The sequence below is a fragment of the Mastigoproctus giganteus genome, chromosome 6 (assembly GCF_048544385.1).
Source record: "Mastigoproctus giganteus isolate SK-2022 chromosome 6, ASM4854438v1, whole genome shotgun sequence".
Lineage (NCBI taxonomy): Eukaryota > Metazoa > Arthropoda > Arachnida > Uropygi > Thelyphonidae > Mastigoproctus > Mastigoproctus giganteus.
The window spans coordinates 222190787-222207727 of NC_143580.1; the positions used below are offsets into that span (position 1 = coordinate 222190787).

General features: G+C 33.3%; 1 protein-coding gene across 4 annotated transcripts in view; it reads right to left on the minus strand.

The window, feature by feature from the left end:
- Positions 1–4354: 4354 nt before the first annotated feature.
- The window catches only part of mbt (serine/threonine-protein kinase PAK mbt), a 125555-nt gene continuing 112968 nt past the window's right edge, over positions 4355–16941 (minus strand). For all 4 annotated transcript variants that reach the window (XM_090375716.1, XM_090375717.1, XM_090375714.1 and 1 more), the window contains exons 9-10: positions 11907–12041; positions 4355–4910 (exon numbers count right to left, since the gene is read on the minus strand). In XM_090375716.1, coding sequence (XP_090231842.1) covers positions 4749–4910; positions 11907–12041 — 297 coding nt within the window. In that variant the 3' untranslated portion in view covers positions 4355–4748. The remainder of the gene's footprint in view (positions 4911–11906; positions 12042–16941) is intronic.

The following is a 16941-nucleotide window of genomic DNA, read 5'->3' on the forward strand; positions in this document are numbered from 1 at the left end:
GCCCCTATAAAAGTGAATTCTAGACAGTTAAAAACAATATAGATTATTAAAAATAAAGATAAATATAGCTAAAATGTTAATAAAATACATCATACTATAGGCTGGTACAATTTTAAGAGTACACAATTTATTGTCAACATTTTGTATAACCCATAACAATAGCAGTTTCTCATTCAACAAACCAAAAAAAATACAGCAGCAACAATTAATTTAATTAAGGAAAATATTTAAACTGAAGATTCTTTAGTGGAATTTTTTATATATATATATAAAACTATTATGGCAATATGTACACAGTTACAAAATACAATGTTTGGTCTAAAAGGTATAGACACTCCACCAAAAATAATATTTAATGAAGTTCCTACAAAATATCAATTCTTATATTAATAAATGCAATACTTAATTTTACCATGACTCCTTTTAAAGCACACTGCTGTCTAACATTAATAAGGTACCATAATTATAGATTTTTAATATTTATTGTAATTTTTTGTTTACAAATTAAGATTAGTCCACAATTATATGGGAGAACCTAAGTAATAAGAATTTTTATTAAGTATAATTAGGGATTTTTAATTTTATATGCTAAACTAATGCTCATCTTTCACAAACTACAAATGAAAATATGTCAAGAGTAATGGAAAATCCTCCTTACTTGAGTGATTACAATGTGATTTAAGTAACCCAATATTCTGTAGTGTTCAAAGTACATACAAAAATCATTAAAAATAACCTGAATATTTGGTTGCATATGTAGCCATAGTGTAACTAAATACTTGGATTTACTATAATTCTCAAACTTGTTACTTTCAATTTGAAAGGATATCAGTTGAATCAATACAGTTATATGTGCATTTTTTCATTTTTGAAGTATATGAACTCTCATACACAGTCAAACCTCTCAAATCAGGCAACCCACCCATTATCTAGTGCCACTACCACCCATTTTTTGGATATTTTCAAGAAAATTGGATAAATCCAGCAAACCGGATCAGACATTCACCACAGTAGCATGTTAGAGTTGGCTGAACAGGGTCAATGTTCCATCCCAGAGACATTTGAACTGCATTCCAACTACATCGAGAAATCTGTTAGGTTGTGGAACTGTCTACTGCTAATTGTGAACAAGATTAGCATCTCACTAATAATAAGTGATGGATTATTCAATTTTTGAGCCTCGTGATTTTACATGAAACATTAGATTGAGGTAATGATTTACTAAACAAGTTTTCTGTGTGAATGCTTTAGATTTTTAAGATTGTCATTTGTACACAACAGAGAAACTTTCAACAATTTGTATTAAAAATACCCCCAAAAGATTGTGGCCTTTCAAAATGCTTATACAGCTCCTTATCTACTGTGGAAAAGGTTGTAGTGTTCGATGTGCACAATACTGGGACTTGTCTTTTTTCAAAGATACCATATTTTTTGGAAGTGGAAATAACTTTATTTTTACTGTACTGCACAATATTTGCATATAATGCATGTTACCTTTCTCTCAGGGTGGTGGGAGAAGGCCTTCCACTTGCACAGCACTACATATAACAGGCTGAAATAGATAAATTAAATAATTTCTCATGGCTTTTTTTATGATAATGATACAATCATCTGAAATCTGCAAAATCCAAGATCTAGCAAGTTCAAAAAATTCTGATGTCACCAGATTTTAAGAGGTTCGAATCAACATTCAATAAAAACATTTATGATACAGCCTATACCTTCTTAAGACACCCAACAAATAAACAATCTAGAAATTGGATTTGCTTTAAACAAAGCTTTCAATTTTGTGAGGTATGTGTATTTTGAGCAAAATGATTAAAAGAACCAGTGGCCTTATGATCATAAAGGCTGTTTAATAATAAAGTCTTTGTTTAAAAAAAAAAAAAATGAAAGCAAATCCAAACCTTCTTCCACTCCCAATTAATGTAAAAATGTAATCTGAACTTTAAATAAACATAAAAATGTTTATGTTTAATTAAATATATCCTACAGTAATAGGAGTAACACATATTTACAGAAAATACAAGTACTAATATACTTATTATTCAAAATTGTTAATATACTGCTAAAAACCACTAGATATAATTTTAATCATTCAGATTAAAATATATTTATAGGGAATGTATAACACAATACAACAGTTTGCATTAATTTATGTATTGTTATGAAACAAATGGCCAGCATTATAAATGCAATTTAATACAAAATGCTAGATAACAGCTGCTATATATGTGTACTGTATGTTGTAGTGTCAAAAAAGGCTTGTGGCTTTTGAAATAATTGCCAAAGGACACAAAATGCCTGTGCAAATCATCTTGTCTGCAAATTCAGGACATGTATGGATGAAAGATGGTGAATGAATAAGACTACACTTATCCACTTGTACATGATCTAGGAAATCATGCTTAGTTTGTGGAGGCTGAGAAGTAGTGTGTGTGTGCACTCTTAAGAGATGTTTTCATACTTCAGTTTAAAATAGCAAACATCAAATCGTATGTTCATCTGGGAAAGGCTTTCTCAGCAAGTCTCAGCTACACTCAAGACCAGATGTTTGTTTGATGTTTGAACTGCAATGTCCTAGCACATATGTGAAAAAAAAATTGTAGTGACTGTTTTCACCTATACATCTACCTTTCCTGACCTCTGCAAACTGACTGAGCATGCATGCTCAAACAATGGTATAAACAGGTATAGCCACTGCCCACATAAGTAAACATGACGATACATGCAGCCAATGCAACTTGGCAGCAGTTTAAGTTTAACATTTTGACTCTACTATATAAATAGTTCACATTCATCATGAATGTAAAACAAATAGTGATCCATTTCAATTGTGTGAAAGATTTTTGCATATGTAAAATATTAAATGTCATATAATGAATTAAGCAGATGTTTGAGAAGGAAAAACTCTAATAAGGCTGCACTTTGTCATAATTCGAATATATATTTGTGGACAACAGCAAAATGAAAATATATGCTGAATATATAATAATGTTTATAGATGCCAAAACTTTTACATTTATAAGTGTTTAACAATGAGTTAAATTAGCATATATACAAACTGTGCATGAGACAATAACTACAGGAATATAGCATTTCATTTAATACAATATAAACAGTAACTCCACGAAGAGATATCACTAAACACTGAGGTGAAATGGCAAAGATCAGTGAATGCCACTGCAGTCGCATTAAATTTTATGTGTTATTTACAATGCAGAGTGGATTTTAAATATAGAGTAATCATAAAAAGAAACACTATTTGTATGTGTGTGCCCATGCACATATGAGAGGGTGGTAACCCCTCTTCCAATACCATAATTTCTCAAGTCTTTGCAGTTGGAATGAAGCTAAGAGCAAAATAAGAAAACCAGGAAAGAAAGAAAGATGAAGCCAGAAAACACAAAAGTAAAATATCTTTATGATACATATATGAAATAAATAAAATGGAGCAATAATTTTTAGTAGCACATAATTAATATTAAATTCTCACGTACAACAGAAATAAATGAGAAATATGGTCAAACTGAAGACATTTTAATGCTTTGTGTAAGGGACAAAGCTATTGAAGCCAACAATTACCTACAATTGGAGATGACAAAAATATAAATACCCACACAGAGCAAAAGATTAACTTTTAATTTTTAAACAGATGTGTGGGAGAGTTTAAATTTATTCATTGAATGCTAAAACATTTTCATTAACATACCCATCTTTTTTTATTTTATTTTATTAATATATCAACTGCTTCCATATTTCAGAGACAGTACACTCACAAAAAGCTTTCAAAACAAACCAAATTGACTACAGTCTCAATTTATATAAAAGGAGAATATATTTGAATTCCACCTTTAATTACAGATTTAATAACTTTTTTTTTTTATTTCGAATTTTTAAATTATTAGATGATAAACTAAGAATTCTGAAAATAGGGATTCATATCATTAACTGTATTATATCTGTTCTTGGAAATGCTAAAACATATACAAAAATTAAATTTTATTCAAGCTGTTTGTTGTATTCTACAAAATCCCCAGCGTCACTCTTGTTTTAAACAAAAAAAATGTGATATAACAACAATCGAGAAATAACTATCAGTAGCTAATGCAGCAACAGAAACTAAAATGATCTTCTTAATATAAAACAACCTGGAAGATTTCAATTTATTGATAATTAGGGTCAAGCATACACAAAAGATATTTTTTCACTGACCATTGTTCTATAAAAACGACACTATATACTTAACTTAAAGAACGACTTACAAAACATATTCTGCATTTAATATTCTAAGTAAATAAAATATTTTAAAATGCAACATCTGTATGCCCTAGGCATATTTATGAAGGGACAGAACTCTTCTGTATGTGCAATAATGACAGATTTCACAAATGGCAATGCAGTAAAAATTAGTAATACATATTTTTCATGTCTGCTGTACATCCAAAAACTCCCAGATCATCCACAAATGCGCTGCAATCTTTTTCTTAACAAAATAGGCCACCTTGCTAACACTAGTACAGTTTATTTCAAATACTTCATTGCAGCACTATATAATGTTCAGTTCTTTGAATGAAGAGGTATAAAACTATAAAAATGTTGCATGCTTTTTTCTTATTGCAAAATGAGCAATGCACATGTCATATCACCTAACTCTTACTATGAAAGTTGTTTTGTTTCCTGGCAATTTGAGAATAAAAACAAGTCACAAACTGTAGTATGTAGCTTTTTTGCTACCTTAAAACCAGTCAACAGGGACTGTGACGGAAACTACGCATGAGTGGTACTAGCAGGCTAGGTGGGCCTGCCTGACGCAGAAATGGATGTTGTAACAGTTCATAAGCTGTGGCACGTTGTGCAGGATCCCTGACAAGCATCTTTTCTAGAAAGCCTTGTAGCCTTGGTGATACCTAGAAGAAATTTCACGTTTAAATATAATTATTTTTACTTCTAATATGCAAGTTGGGGGACAAAAAAAAAAAAAAAAATTTACATAAGAATTTGCATATATAAGCTATAGTAACTATTTCATGCACTTCAAGCATTGCTGCCAACTTCTGAATTCGAAAAGCTAGAGATCAGCAATTATAAGCAGGAGAAAACAGATTTTTTTAGCCAAAATAGGGGTGTTTTTTTTTTTTTGCAAAAGGCAGGAGTTTGCCACAAAAAAACAGGCTTCTGTAAAGTCCACACTTCACTAGAAATTAAAGTTCACTGACAAATTACATTTTATATTAAAATACAGCCACAGGGCTGTTTATTATTACAGTATGATTTCAAACAATAATTTATTCAGGATTTTTCTGTCTATGGATTTCTGTTAGGATTATCTCTTAGACAATCAACTGAATATGACCGTTTCAAGAAAGATACTGCTTTTCAACATTTCTGAAGGTGTGCTAAGAGATTTTGCACACCTTCAGAAATGTGGATGTCAATATTTAGTTTATAACAATGTGTTTAGACTTGGTAATCAAGAGAGCATTTCCAAAGCTTCATCAGAAAGGGAAAAAAAAAAAAAAAAAAAAAATCTAAATTTAGTTAGTTTTTTTTTTTTTTTTTTTTTTTTTTTCACCTGGTTAAATTATTCTAGCACTCAGCATTGCTATGAAGAATTATTAAAATTCCAAGAATGGCTTAGAATAATGTTATTTTTTTTCACGCTTCCTCCTGCACCCTAACTTTCCCAACCAATGACCACCAAACATTAATTTCTTCTTTCATAACAGCATACAAGTAGGGCAGCATTTCCCAAACTTTTTTTAGTCACGGAACACTTTTCATCTCAATATATTCACGGAACACTTATGAAGCACAAGTTTAGTGAGAGCCAAAGAAATGTTGCTAATATTTTATTACATATGGTGCACTGTGCATCAAGAGCATCTTTATTTCCAACACATGTAAAGCCGAAGTTCAAATAACTGTCATTATACTTTCTTTTGGTTTTTTATTAGTTGGTTCATGTTTTTTCACTTCGGATTTTTGGGGAACAAAAGGCTGCGATTGTTCATCCTCACTTTGAAGTGTGACAATATAGTGTTCGTTTTTATCGAACAAGTTTGAACTACTAGAAGTACTTTGCTTCTCATTTTAAAGTTCCTTTTTTCAGCCACAAATCTATAGTCACATATTTTAGTAATAATATTTCCAAATACTAATAATTATCAAAAAAAAATTTATACAAGGAAGTGAGTTTAGTTATGATATCAGTTCGCCTCCTCCTCACCCTAAAACCATGTACTCCAGGCTAAATCACGTACGAATGGCATATTAGATCATTATATACGAATGGCATATTACATCACATACGAAAGAGCATATTTGATCTAATATGCCATTACGAATGGCATATTAGATCAATGGCATATTAGATCATTAGAATGGCATATTAGATCTTTTTCGTAGGTGTCATTACCTCTACGCATATTTCTCTGTGCAGAGCCTGCCAAAATAAAGTGTTCCGTGGTCTATTTGATTATTAGTCTATGCCAGTATATTAACCGAAAAAAATTGTTAAATATTATAATGATACAAAAGTGGTGTACGCTACAAATATGCAAAATTTATTATTATTTTTTTTATTATTAATTACGATTTTTAGTGGAACACTTGTTCAAATCTCACTAGTGTTCCACACAGTTTGAGAAACACTGCAGTAGGGTCACCTATTGCTTCAACTATTTCTTTATCTTTAACAACACCAAGATATACTGGAAATTTGTCCACAAAAAATTTAAAATTTGAAGATGACATACTGCCAATTGATAAAATTGGTGCTACCTCAGTACACCTTTCAATGAGAACTTGTGTATTAACCCTTTCAATAAGAACACCTTTCAATGAGAACTTGTGTATCATGTGCACCAACCTCTTTACTTCTTTCTAATTTTTTCTTTCTAATTTATTCTTTCTAAGGTCAGAATAATCACCTGAGAGGGCATAAATTCAAATTGAGGAAAGACAGATGTAGGATAGACGTGCGGAAATTTGCCTTTAGCCAGCGGGTGGTTGGTTGGTGGAACAGACTTCCATCCCTTGTGGTGGAGGTTGATAGCCTAAATAAGTTTAAGGCTCAGCTGGACAGGTATTTTGAACGAACAGAGGGGTGAAGTGGAAGTGGTTTTTTTTTTTTTTTTTTTTTGGCTGATGCTGCATAAGCTTGCTTTCTTGCATCAAATGCCTCTACTAATGCTAATGCTAATTAGTAGTAAATGTTCACCAAATATTCATCCTTTCATGGAAAGGCATGTAGCTCCCTTTTCAGCACAGAAATTAATAAGATGAAAAGGACAGCCTATTACTGCTGTCCTTGAACACTTCCAGGTGCTCACAATCTCCTCTTTTAATAATGTTGCCACTCCAGTTTTTAGGTCTGTGACAGGTGCATTGCCGACACTAAGTGCCACAGTTTTTCTGAAGGAATCCCACATGCCTTGGTTATTCAGATGATGCTCAATGCTGCACCTGCTAGCGTTACCTTCCAATGCTGATACCGGTAGAATGCTGCTTTAAAATTTTTTTTTTTTTTTTTTTTTTAAATGAAAGTTAATGTAATGTAACTACAATGGTATACAACTTGGAATTTTTCAGAGCCAATGCTACCTCTCATTTCCTCATTCAAGCAATTTCACTAATAACTGCCTGTTGTTTTTGTTCTTCCACAACTTTTTTTTTTTTTTTTGCTGTTTCATTACTAAGAAACATTTCTGAACAATATACCTGCATGATCAGCACAACTCATAAAAAGACTATTTCATTACAAAAGATGTAAATATTTGGCACATATGACATCAATGTCACCACAATGAAATAGTACATCTATTTTGCATTTCTTTCTATGAACTACACACACACTGTTGTTATGCTTATTTGTTTGTAATTGTCTGAGTACATATTTACCAATGCTTGGAATTGAAATATCACATCTAGATAATGTCAGTATACAAGACAAATTGTTACCTTTCAGATTTTGCAATACATAGAAAATTTACTGAATATGCTTCTAAAATTGAATGTCATGTTTCTTTGGTACTTTACTAAAAGATATTGTTAATTAGTTTTGCACCACACAAGCGCAATGAAATGATAGCACATTACAGGGAACAATGCTATTATCCGACATTTCTATTCTGCAATAAAAAATTAGTTTTAACAATTTTACTATTTTTTGCAAAATAAAAAGACAAAGAAAGTTTTCAAAGAAAGATGCAGAAACCATTGTCACTTTTTTTTTTTTTTTTTTTGCTTGATGCTTTATAAGCTTCCTTTCTTGCATCACATGCCCCTAATAATAATAACAGCAACAAGGAAATGGCTAGGTACCCAATTGACATAGCAGCACCCAACACCAGCAACCTCCAGACAGCCTACAAAGATGGTTATTACTTGTTCCACATGCCACATTTCTTTGACAGGAATGTCAAAGAAATGTGACATATAGAACAAGTAATAACCATCCCAATCTCTGTGTCAATCACCAGCAGGGTACCGAAGAGCCTCCATAAGAACCGAACAGCAATAGACCTCTTAGAGGACACTTACATGAAACTCTAGAAAGCAATGATCCTGAACACCTGTAGGATAATCAGACAGTTCTTCAATCAATAATAATAGCAGGACGTAATAATAGCAGTAACAAGCATGTTACATCCCACCCCATGCACTTGGTACCAGTAACTGTCATACGATGGGTGAAAACCCATTAGGAGAAGTAAGAGTTAATAATAATATTATTATTATTATGACAGTGAGACGTGCAAAGAGTTGGCAGCTATACTCAAATAAAAAAGGAAACACAAATGATCAAAACTTGTATTATACGTAACTCCCTCTCTGCTCAAGATACTTTAAAAGTTAAGACTGAAATGAGAATTTTTTTTTTTTTTTATATTCAATGAAGAAAAATGCATGTTAATAATACTAAAAGACAATTTTTAAAGAAGCTTCAATAACTGATCTTTACATATATCACGATATTGAATCGAAAAATGATCTTGAAAGTTATCCAACATGTCAGGCTTTTCAGCTTTACACACCCACATGTACAAAATTTTAAAGTAAATATAATAATATTAATATAAAACAAATAAATAATTATGAAAAGTAATAAATATAATACATTTCTGAGAAACACACAAAAATAAATGGTTCCCCAAATGCAGAGTCACATAGGGCAAGAAGGTTTCAAGTAAATGTAATGTAGTCCGGGCACTAATTCCTAATAAATATCACCTTGTGATCAATTAAAAAAAATTAACCATAAAAACTGTTGTTTTTTGTCTTGTTATACAAGGACAAGTTATACAACTTGTTCTTGTATAACACTTTGGGTGTTCTTGTATAACACTTTGGGTGTTCTTGTATTCAATGGTTCAACACACACACACGATCAACCACTTCCAGAGAGGATTTGAACACCATAACTACTGGTATACAAATTACAGAACAAATAACTTGATTATGTGTTTTGTTTACTAAAAAAATAGTACGCATAAGCAAAAGAATCTGAGTTGTATAATTTTGCAGGTAAATTTTGTTATGTGGAAAATTTACTAATAAGTCTCAACAAAGGCCAATCCAAAAAATAAACTATGAGAGCCCATTACTTTTACTTTGATTATGCTATCAGAAACAAAGATAACAAAGTAAATGCCAAGCCCTAAATACATGCTACAAGTCTCATAAAGTGAACCCAGCACAAGGTTAAAAGTAAAACTATATTCTACACTTTTTTGCTATTACAATAAATATGGTGGATGTCAACAAACCATTACAATAATTTGACTTTTCAATTAAAAACAAGTACAGTCCAGTAATGTATATCCAGATGTTCCATCTGCATTAAAAGCTTTACTGTATAGAGAGGGATTTCCAGTTCCTGCTCCATCAACTAACTGGGAGGAGGAGAAAGAAGAAAGCAATAAGGAAATAACTGCATCTACTTCAAAAGATGCTTCACTTGAGATTCAATGAATCATCACTGCAAAGCTCTTGACTGGTTTAATCTCATTACTATTGCTATGGGGCACTTGTTGCTGGTGACTCTCCTCTGCAATATTAAGCCTTGTCTAAGTTAAATGGATCAATTCCTCCCATTTCAAATGCTTGTCCTTGTGTAGAACCTTGATGTAGATCAATAAATTTTTATTATATGGTGCTTGAGCACTATGGTGTGTAGATATCATTAATATATGAAGAGAAGGAATGAAGCACTTTTAATCTACGTATGCCTGTTTATTTCCAATTTATAACTAAATGCCTGTTTATTTCCAATTCGTCAGTAATTGCTGCCATTGCTACTTCACTTACAAGGAATAATGGCAAAATGTTTGAAATATGTGATCTCTTGATAATCAATAGGTGCTAACAGTAAAGTAATAGGCCATTCTAAGAATCCTGGGTCCTGAATTGCTATTATGAAATAGTTCATTTTCTCCATCGATATTTTTTATACCTTTATTGATTTATTACTCAAAGAATTGTTAGTGGTAAAAATCAGCTTACTTGTGAGTAGTAGTAGTAGTAGTAGCAGCAGCAGCAGTGGCACGCGATGCAAGAAAGCAAGTGTACGAGCTTATGCAGCATCAGCCAAAAAAAAAAAAAAATCACACCATTCCCTCCAAATGTCCAGTGCCTCCTTAAATTTATTTAACCTGTCAACTTCCACGACGACAGATGGAAGTTCGTTCCAGCAATTAACCAGCCGCTGGCTACAGGCAAATTTCCACACATCTATTCTACATCTGTCCTTTCTTAATTTGAATTTATGCCCCCTTAGGTTCGTAATCTGAACAAGTGGAAGGATCCCATCAGAATTCAGCGTGCTCAACCCATTCAAGGCCTTATATACCTCAATCAGATCACTGCACAGGTGTCTAGTCTCCAGCCACTGCAATTTGCAGAACTTAAGCCTCTCTTGGTAAGAGGATCCCTTCATTCCCCCTCATCAATCTTGTTGCCCTTCTCTGTACATGCTCAAGTAAATCTACATCCTTCCTAAAATGAGGCCTCCAGACCTGTACGCAGTACTCAAGGTATGGCCTGACCATTGCCTTATACAGAGGGACAATCACCTCCCCCTCCCTGCTAGCAAAATTCCTATATATCATTGACAAAACCCCATGACCTGCCCTGGCAGCCTGTCTGCATTGCTCAGAAAACTTCATATCTGACTGCACAATTACTCCCAGGTCTTTTCCATTTTCTACCACCTTAAGGGTAGTACCACACAGTTGGTACGTTTCTCTGGGGTTACTTCTATCCATATGCAGTACTTTGCATTTTTCAAGGTTAAACTTCAGTTGCCACTTCTTAGCCCATCTGCCCAAATTATCTAGATCCTGTTGCAGTAGCACACTGCCATTACTGTCATTAACAACTCTGCCAACCTTTGTATCATCTGCAAACTTCAATGAGTTGATCTGATAACAGTATACCAAAGTGGATCCAAATTTATATAGTAGTTAGTTTAGTAACACTAACCCAAACTATTATAAATCCATAGTTGTGACTTCCACAGTTTCAGAGCTTAAAGTCAGAACTTTTTTGAATGGAATTATTGGAAGTCGTATGAGGATGCATCTCTTAGTCATTTGTAAAGTAAAACTCTATTTAGGTTACTACTAAAACTGCAATATCATATGCAATATAATCTAGAACAGCAAAGAATGTAATGCACTCCAAATTGAATACTACAAGACCATGCTAAACTAAAACTCAGAATTTAAAGACCTGTCATTAAAATTAATGCAAGATATAAGTATTACTGAAATACTATATAACTAATTCCTAACTGCACACAAAAGGAAAACCAAACCAAAAAGATTTCCATATACAAATTATTGTTATCATGATGTCCATATCTTAACAATAACTGAAATGGAACCTATATAAAATCTACTAACCTTGTGTGTATTTTTTAATTTTGGTGGTGGCATGTCTCTTATCCTCCTCATAGCCTGAAGTGGAGGTTCATTGAAAAAAGGAGGTTCTCCGTCTACCATCTCTATCACCATGATACCTAAGGACCAAATATCAACCTGAAAATAAACAAATTAAATTTTATATTACCGATCAAAAAAAATTTTAACTACCAAGTTAAAATGGTACCAACAATAGATCAAGTCCAAAGGGGTTGAAATAGTCCCATTACCACTAAGGCTGTGGCATTCTAATGATATCCTTTGACAGAAAGATCTCAGAAGGCGATCTCCACATCTACTGGAATGAAATGCAATGATATTTATCGTTCCGTAGCAATACTTTCCAAATGCCATTTTGTATTACTGACAAATGGAGTTCTTGAAAATATGCATAATTTCATGACTATGCACACCCTATGGAGGGCCAACATCCTGACAGATATTCCTGTACCCTCTTGAACATGCTCTGTGATGTTTTCTGCAAATGATGTGTGGGGTGCAAACTAGATTATTTATGGTTCCTGTAACATGTTCCACAAGTTTGTGAGTATATCCAGATTTTTTTTTATTACTGATGTAACATCTACTATATGAATAACACCTTTGTTATTCACCAGTGGTTTTTTGGAAGGTACAAAAAAGTCAGTTACATGCACAGAATGGTTACTGAAGTAGCATCCAACCAACAGCCCATGCTGAAAGTCTTGTGCTGATCCAAAATCCACACTGGGTTCTAACTTACTGCTTCTGCATGGGCAGACTAGGAGATACACATTGGTGGGAAGCTTCTAGCACAATACAAAACATTTATGGAGGAGTGTCCAAATATTTTGGGTCACAGAGTGTATATCTTTCTAATTTCACTTATATAGGTACAGATGTTTCTCCTAGCAAGTTATGTACATGGCTTTGCTCAACTTTCAACTGCATACATCTCTCAAATCAATCTAAATTTTCAGCAATAAGCTACATACTTTGCGTGCGTGCACGCACACAAAGCATATTGTAATTCATCATCATCCTCTAAAAATGTTTTACCTCATTATTACCACTTGTAGATGTGCTATTACAAGTAACTCATCTATTTTGCTTACAAACTGAGGATTAGTTAGTAAGAAAGCAAAATCAAGTCAAAAAATGAGCCCTTCTTATAAATAGCTGCACCAGGCCTTGAAGAACCTCACATCAACTCTGACTAGATCATTTTGAACAATGAGCAGTCTGCCTCTAACAATTTTAGCCTAAGGGGATTGGGTAAAATTGTTAGGGGTACCTTACTTGGCAGTTTAATGAGATACAGCATATGCTTGTTAATTCAATATTGGCTTATTCAAAGTTGCTACCATTCCCCAACCAACAATATAGGGGTTTTATATGCATTTTAGTGTGGATTATTCAAAATATGTCTACAATGAAATTCAAAGTCTGATTGTGTCTCACAATTTGTGAATAGCTTGTCTAATTTGAAAATACTACCAAACTCAACTATAAGTAAATATCATTATGATGAAATTGAATGGAGCTCTAATTTGCTGGTGTGTTGCACACAGTATCATTATACAGTATATGGAACCTCAATTTTATATTTATATTCATTTCCAAAACTGCACATGGAAGCGCTGAGAATTTACGTGGATCGTTATGTTGTTGTTATTTGATTTTTAGGAGCATTAGCAACTAAGGCCATATTGCTCCGGGAATATGCGGTGGTCATTACCTGACCTTTTCGCATCCTCCGTATTTAGTGGTGACAGGCTCGAACCCCGGTCTAATCAAGAAGTGTGTACTACGCACTGCCGCTCCTTCCCACCTGGCTACGGAGACGCCTTCATGTGCATCATGAGTATCTATAATCATTTTGTTTACGCTGCAAGTGATGGTGAGGTGGAGAGTTTTGTATCATTAACAATATAAAACATATGATTTCCCAATGCAAGTTCCCCAACAAAACTTGGTAATCTTGTTATCATATGCAAGAAATATACTGAACTTCTCAACAGTACAATCATTATCAGGGCCATTAAAATAAGCAATGATTTCTTGATCAAAACACAGATGGCAAACCTCAAGGGTAGTAAAATTAATTTTGCAATAAACTTTCATCAATAAAAGGACACATTTTTAAATTTACACATACACAATATATGCAACTCTAGGAATGGTCCTGATTGTTGTCTTTCTCAAAATGACTAAATTAACAACGTTGCCCATCTATTCTTGTTGGCCTCTTTTCCTCATGTAATCACATTTTACTGAACCTATAAAGTTCCTGGTTCCTTTTCATTCTCAGATATCAATCTGCTTCCTTATGTGGCAGAATCTAGACAGCCAGGTACCAAATTTTAATTTGTATACTGAGCACATTATTGATGTTCTATTTATATGATGGGGAGTGATCATTTAATTCGTGGGAGGAGCAAAATTTTATGCTTATCATGTGAACTTTCCATAACCGCCACTGGAGGTGCTCTGCCTGATCGCTACCAAGAAGACTGTGTGCACCTCCAATACTTGTTGAGCTAGTATTGCGTGATTTTGCTGTGTCACTGATGACTGTTTTGAAGCAAGTGTCATGTTGGACATACAGATTGAACAGCAATATGCAATTCGTTATTTTATCAGACTGGGCTTAATTGCATCAGGAAAAGTTAAAGAGATAAATGAAGCATATGGATTATAACGATTGTTTTGGTATGGTAGCCATATTCCAACATGTAGTGGTTTCTCCATAAAGACAATGCCGGGCCCAATACAGCTAACACTGTGCAAGCAGTGATCACTGTCATATATGCCGAGGTTCTCCCCCCCCCTATTCCCATTTGAGTTCTTCCTGTTTCCATGCCTGAAGAAAGCTCTGAGCCAGTGTTTCGTGTCTGCCACAACGATGCTCACAGAGCCACAATGGAAGTACTTCGCAGTCTTTCAAAAAATTCCTTGCAAGAAGCATTTAATGTATGGGTATGACGGTGGTGAAAGTGAGTATTTCGAGAAGGAGAAATCCACAGAAGATTCAGATAATGACAATTAAAATAAGATCTTGCAACAGTCCACAAATTAAATGATTACCCTTCATATAATAAATAAATAAATAAATAAATATACACTATCATTGAATTATTTTAACATAAATTAAATTATAATAAAGTAATTAAATAAATAAATATACACTATCATTGAATTATTTTAACATAAATTAAATTATAATAAAGTAATTAAATAAATAAATATACACTATCATTGAATTATTTTAACATAAATTAAATTATAATAAAGTAATTAAATAAATAAATAATTAGGCATTCATTAGAGGCAGCGATATACAATTCCTCCATATGAAGCTGAAATACATCCAATATTTTAAATTAAATAAAATTAAACATAAGCCAGTAGTATGGCAAAAACTGTAGAGCGAAAATTAACATAAAAATAACCCAAATAAACAAACGAACGAAAAAAAGAATAGACATAATAGTAGCCCGATAACCCTTGTATCATTTCGAGTTTTAAATCCGATTAATAAAAACTATACAAATTTTAGGATAATGCCAATTATATAATAATTTAGCGGTACCCCCCCCCCCAGAGGTACCAGTTCCGAAAGACGTGAAATATCACCAAAAGAGGGTTAAAGGAACTACCAAACGATAACAAAATCAAAATAAATTAAAAATAGACTGACCATCATGCCCCACATTGACAGAGGACCACGAGGCCAATAATGATCATGGAATCGCTGCATTTCAATCGCCATACAAATCGTCGCCACGGTGAAAAGATCGAAGTACCAATTCATCCTCCCTCCTCCGATCAATCCACCACTGCAGAGGATTTGCACGGCGGTGGTCCTTATGCAGCGAAAAATAAACTATAGAACAGACAGCACTCTAGAGCAGAGCTGCACCACTGACATACTGTAAGCTGAATCAGCTTATATAGAAGAAAAAAAGGAAAATAGATGGCGACACAGGCATTGCTAAATTAGCATATCGACCCATTAATATTGAATTATATTAAATGTTGACGAAAGTTAAATTATAATAAAATGAATAAATAATCAAGCATTCATTAGAGGCAGCAACTTGCAATTCCTCCATATGAAGCCGAAATATATACTATCATTGAATTATTTTAACATAAATCAAATTATAATAAAGTAATTAAATAAATAAATAATTAGGCATTCATTAGAGGCAGCGACATGCAATTCCTCCATATGAAGCTGAAATAAATCCAATATTTTCAATGATAGTATATATTTCGGCTTCATAGGGAGGAACTGCAAGTTGCTGCCTCTAGTGAATGCTTGATTATTTATTCATTTTATTATAATTTAACTTTCGTCAACATTTAATATAATTCAATAGTAATGGGTCGATATGCTAATTTAGCAACGCCTGTGTCGCCATCTATTTTCCTTTTTTTCTTCTATATAAGTTGATTCAGCTTACAGTATGTCAGTGGTGCGGCTCTGCTCTAGAGTGCTGTCTGTTCTATAGTTTATTTTTCGCTGCATAAGGACCACCGCCGTGCAAATCCTCTGCAGTGGTGGATCGATCGGAGGAGGGAGGGTGAATTGGTACTTCGATCTTTTCACCATGGCGACGATTTGTATGGAGATTGAAATGCAGCGATTCCATGACCATTATTGGCCTCGTTGTCCTCTGTCGATATGGGACATGATGGTCAGTCAGTCTATATTTATTTTAATTTTGTTATCGTTTGGTAGTTCCTTTAACCCTCTTTTGGTGATATTTCACGTCTTTTGGAACTGGTACCTCTGGGGGGGGGGGTACCACTAAATTATTATATAATTGGCATTATCCTAAAATTTGTATAGTTTTTATTAATCGGATTTAAAACTCGAAATGATACAAGGGTTATCGGGCTACTATTATGTCTATTCTTTTTTTCGTTCGTTTGTTTATTTGGGTTATTTTTATGTTAATTTTCACTCTACAGTTTTTGCCATACTACTAGCTTATGTTTTATTTTATTTAATTTAAAATATTGGATGTAT